The following is a 4,604-nucleotide window of genomic DNA, read 5'->3' as shown; positions in this document are numbered from 1 at the left end:
TAAATATGCACTGGATTTTGTTTCCAGGTCTTGGGAAAGTCGTTTAGTTTTCCTGGACCTCTTTAAAAGGCTCCTACACAGCATACGTGTTCAAACAAAAGTAGACTTCAAATGTATTTTGCACTGTACAGATTCTTATAAAGTAGTTTCTCTTAATGTGGACAATTGCATATTGACTTAATTTCTTCTCATCTCTCCCTCTCTTTCTCTGATATCCCTCCTTCCTCCTCTGTCTTCCTCTCCCTTGCTATTTCTCTCCCTCTCCCTCTTGCTTCTTCTCCTCCTTTCCCTCCATAAAAGCTACCACCTCATCCTGGGCACCCTGGTTATATCAACTTCAGCTATGAGGTAATTTTTCTCTTTACTAATTTTGACCATAGTTTGAGTTAACAATGTTCCGGGGTCCGCAAAGAATACTGTGTTGATTCTTCAAGATATTTCTCAGTCCCACTTTTCCAGTTCATGTTACCACATTTCTCATTTGTTGGGTCGCCTCAAGCCTGCACTGCCCCAGCATACTTCTACTTGGCCTCTTTGACTCAGTTTCTCCTCTATGGCTATAAAGCTATCCGTCATGAACTACCACTCAGGGTGAGGCTGCATGGTAGTGGAGAAAGTGCTCTGGCTGGACAGCTTTGTTCTATTCCAGTCCTATAAAAGGTGGAGAAGTCAGGTATGATGTTATTTAAGGTCCTTTACAGTTAAAAACTATGATTCTAAGATGTTCACACTCTGTGTGTCTCCCTTGTTTCTCTTTACTGAATGTTCAATGACCAAGAAGTCTATGAGACATTCTCAGAGCAATGGAAAGCATGCTTTCTGGAAATCAGGTTGAAAGCTTTTCTCAACTACATTTTAGCCATAGGAACTTGGGCAAATTGTTTTTATCTCAGGAGCTTTGTTTGGTTTCATTACCTGAAGCAGGGAAATAACTATAATGTTTCATTACCTGAAGCAGGGAAATAATTATAATGCCCACACTTCAAGTAGTTTGAGGAGTGAAATAGTTAAGCTATATAAAAAGTGCTTTGTCAAATGTAACTTGAGCAAGTGTAGTAATTGTTTCTTGTACTGATATAAATGCTATACTACTACATGAGTGTATCCCTGGACCTGAGGTTACTCAAGTACAATTTTATTTTTGAAGAAATAAAACTAAGATCTTTCATAGGTTCAGAAGATAATTCATGAATCTGTTTACTTATACAAACTGATGCAAAGTGTTAACAATTTGAGGCAAGATTTTGTTATATCTCCAAAGGTTGACATATTTGACCAGAAGATCTGTGTTTTACATTGAGACACAATGTTTCACTTTCATTTTTTCATTGTGACATCAAGACAAAAGAGATATAACTAATGTCATATGACATTAATTTTTTTGTATTGTTTTGCTCTTGCAAAGAACAGGAGCTGTGGAATTAAACAGAATCACCTCAGTAAGATTATAAGCCTCTTTAACTCCACATGACCTTGTCTGTAAAAGTGACAGTAATGAGATTTGCCTCAGAGTATGTAGAAAAACATGAGAAATGTATGTGATGGATGTAATACACTGCCTCACCATAGGAAGTATCTGACAAATGTTTATCTTGTTCTTTCTTCTGTAGAACTCACATTTTCAGGCTCCCAGTTTTGGGAAGACTGCATTAGTGAGTCTGCATTTCATGCAACTAAATTCAAACAAACGTGTTCTAATGTCTCTTTCTCTTAAGGTCCTTACACCTCTGAAATGGTACCAGAACATAAGGCATCCGGTATGCAGACTTTTTGTTCTTTATTTCCTTAGAATTTTAAGCATGTATTTCATTTTTCTTTTAAGTGAAATAATATACCTTTGCCACATACAGACACTAATGTGAAATCTAGTTTCATATCATCTGAAGGTCATATCATGTGAACAGTTAGAAATTGTTATACAAGGAAAAACAAATAAATATCCATATTACCCTAATGACAAAGAAAACATGACTACTTTTCCAGCTGGAAGTCAATGGAGCCAATGGTAAACCTGACTCTTTGTTTCTCACCAGTACCCTTCCTATGGTTATGAACCCATGGGTGGATGGCTGCACCACCAAATCATTCCCGTGCTGTCTCAGCAGAATCTCCCGAGTCATGCCCTACAGCCTCATCACCACATCCCTATGATGCCAGCTCAGCAGCCCGTGGTCCCCCAGCAACCAATGATGCCTGTTCCTGGCCAACACTCCATGACTCCAACTCAACACCACCAGCCAAACCTCCCTCTGCCAGGCCAGCAGCCCTTCCAGCCCCAGCCTGTCCAGCCACAGGCTCACCAGCCCATTCAGCCCCAGCCACCCGTGCACCACATCCAGCCCCTGCCACCACAGCCACCTCTGCCTCCGATGTTCCCCATACAGCCCCTGCCCCCCATGCTTCCTGACTTGCCTCTGGAAGCCTGGCCAGCAACAGACAAGACCAAGCGGGAGGAAGTGGTGAGTAACCCTTGAAGCCACTGTGACACCTGGGAAATAGTATTTATCTACATGGCATATTTATGGTAGGTTCAATATCTATATAATTTTTGAATTTCGGCAACAATATAGACTACCAAAATGCTTTCATTTTATGGCCAACAGTATGAGGAATATCAGTCTTCCTTAGCTTTCAATCATTTCATTAAGAACAGCAGCTAGAATTACACTAAAGGATACTAAAAGTAATTTTGGGAGTGAAGAGAAGGCAAAACAGAAAATAAAACATAGTATGAAGGGAAGTTTCTTTAAATACCTAAGGGAGACCTATGTAAGGCAGTTTTCAGTGTAACTGAAGTCAGCTAAGTTGGACAGATTTTAGCATTTGATCCTAACATTAATCCTAGCAATGAATGCTAGAATTAATAGATGAATAGATTAATTTACTATAATAACTTTTCCAAGTTTTAGCTTAAAATAATCTTTCATTAGTGGAAATTTTACAAGTGATTTAGAAATACAACAGGGTGAGTGTCATCCATTCTCATTAAATCTCAGGGCTGTGTATGGAAGTTTATGTAATTCTACAATTTACAAATGCAGTTAGTGCTTTGCTACTTAGAAGCAGTGAAGGCTTAAGTAGCCTGGGTGAGTAGCCAGAACATGTAGGTTCTAATATTAGCTTAGCCCCAAAGAAGAAAATGTTGTTACAAAAATTCTTTTAGATTTATGGTCTTTATTTTTCATCTCTAAAATGGGCAAAGGTGATGGGTCGGATAACTTTAAAAGCTTTGTTCAAGCGTTTGTATTTATAGTACAAATAATAAAACAATTTTTATACTTTTTTACATTTTACAATTTTTTACATTTACAATTTTTACATTCCATTTTTACATAATTAAAAATTATGTTATCTGCAGTATAGAATTTTATGAGTATATTTATGATGTGGAACTGAATTTTTGAGAATTGATTGTGTAACACGTAATGCAGTAGCTAGAGTCAATTATTTATTTATTTATTTGTTTTAAAGAAGTTTGGAAAGAGCAATTTTTAAAAGGTTTTATTTATCTATTTGAGAGAGTGAGAGACAGCACAAATAGGGGCAGGGGGACAGGGGCAGAGGGACAGAGAGAATGTCATGACCTGAGCTAAAGACAGCTGCTTAACTGACTGAACCACCCAGGTGCTCCTGGAGTCAATTATTTTAGTCTACACTTTATGTTCTCTAATGAAGAGATACAGATTCTAGATAATGTATATAGAATATATATATACATATATATATATCTATAAGCTATATAGAAAGTACATTTCTTTGCTTAATAATAAATAAGGCTGTGTGTTCATAACATATCAAAACTATTTACACAAAGGTGACTTTGGATACATAGTTTCAGCTATTTAAAACATAATTTCTCCATGTGTTTCTCCAAATTTAGTTTATAAAGGATAACTTCTTAGAGTTTTATTTTATATTTATTTATATTTAATTTATAGAAATAAAATAAAATAACTGAGAGTCTAGTGGGCAGGAAGTACTCAAAGAAAGATACCCGTTGTAATTTTAACATTATATAAGGGAGGGAGGGAGGGGCTACCTTTGTGGACAACTCATATCTAACAACAATGAAACAACAAAGTTTGGAGATTATAAAGTTCAACTCAATTTGTAGTACATTTTTCAAGTAAAACTGAGGCTTTATGTACTCTCTAAAAATATTTGTAAGATACTTTAAATGTTTCTTTTGCTCTTTTTTTCAGGATTAAAAGATCAGAAAATGAGAGGAGTAGCTATTTCAGTTCCTTTTAGGAATAATGCAAGTACACAATGATTTGTTCCTGCAGTAGGCTTACCAGTAAATTCTGTAAAAAAAAAAAAACAAAAAACACTAGGATCCAATAAAATGTTTTTCAAAAGTCCATGTTGTTTGTGAATTAAATATAAAATTTCATATCACTTGAGAGAATTTAGAATTTACAAACTACAAACAGATGTTTTGGCAAGAAAATAACAGTATTGCTTTAGACAGAATTTAAAATATAGTATCTCAAATCTTTTTTTGTGTTAGTTTATACATGAGTTTGGTAAAGTAAAACACTGACTATATACAGTCACTGAAACTGAACTTTTGAAAAATGCTTATATTAAAAAATGAATTGGAA

At 35.7% G+C, this 4,604-nt stretch overlaps 1 protein-coding gene across 1 annotated transcript; it reads left to right on the top strand.

Annotated features, from left to right (window-relative positions):
• The first annotated feature begins 356 nt into the window (after positions 1–356).
• On the top strand, positions 357–4,358 carry LOC125092633 (amelogenin, X isoform-like). The gene is made up of 3 exons (XM_047717029.1): positions 357–1,757; positions 2,034–2,459; positions 4,203–4,358. The coding sequence occupies exons 1-3, from the start codon at positions 1,668–1,670 to the stop codon at positions 4,206–4,208; spliced, it is 522 nt and encodes a 173-aa protein (XP_047572985.1). The 5' UTR covers positions 357–1,667; the 3' UTR covers positions 4,209–4,358.
• Positions 4,359–4,604: the final 246 nt, after the last annotated feature.

The sequence above is a fragment of the Lutra lutra genome, chromosome Y (genome assembly GCF_902655055.1).
Source record: "Lutra lutra chromosome Y, mLutLut1.2, whole genome shotgun sequence".
In the NCBI taxonomy this organism is placed as follows: domain Eukaryota; kingdom Metazoa; phylum Chordata; class Mammalia; order Carnivora; family Mustelidae; genus Lutra; species Lutra lutra.
This window is presented reverse-complemented; position numbering and strand designations above follow the sequence as displayed.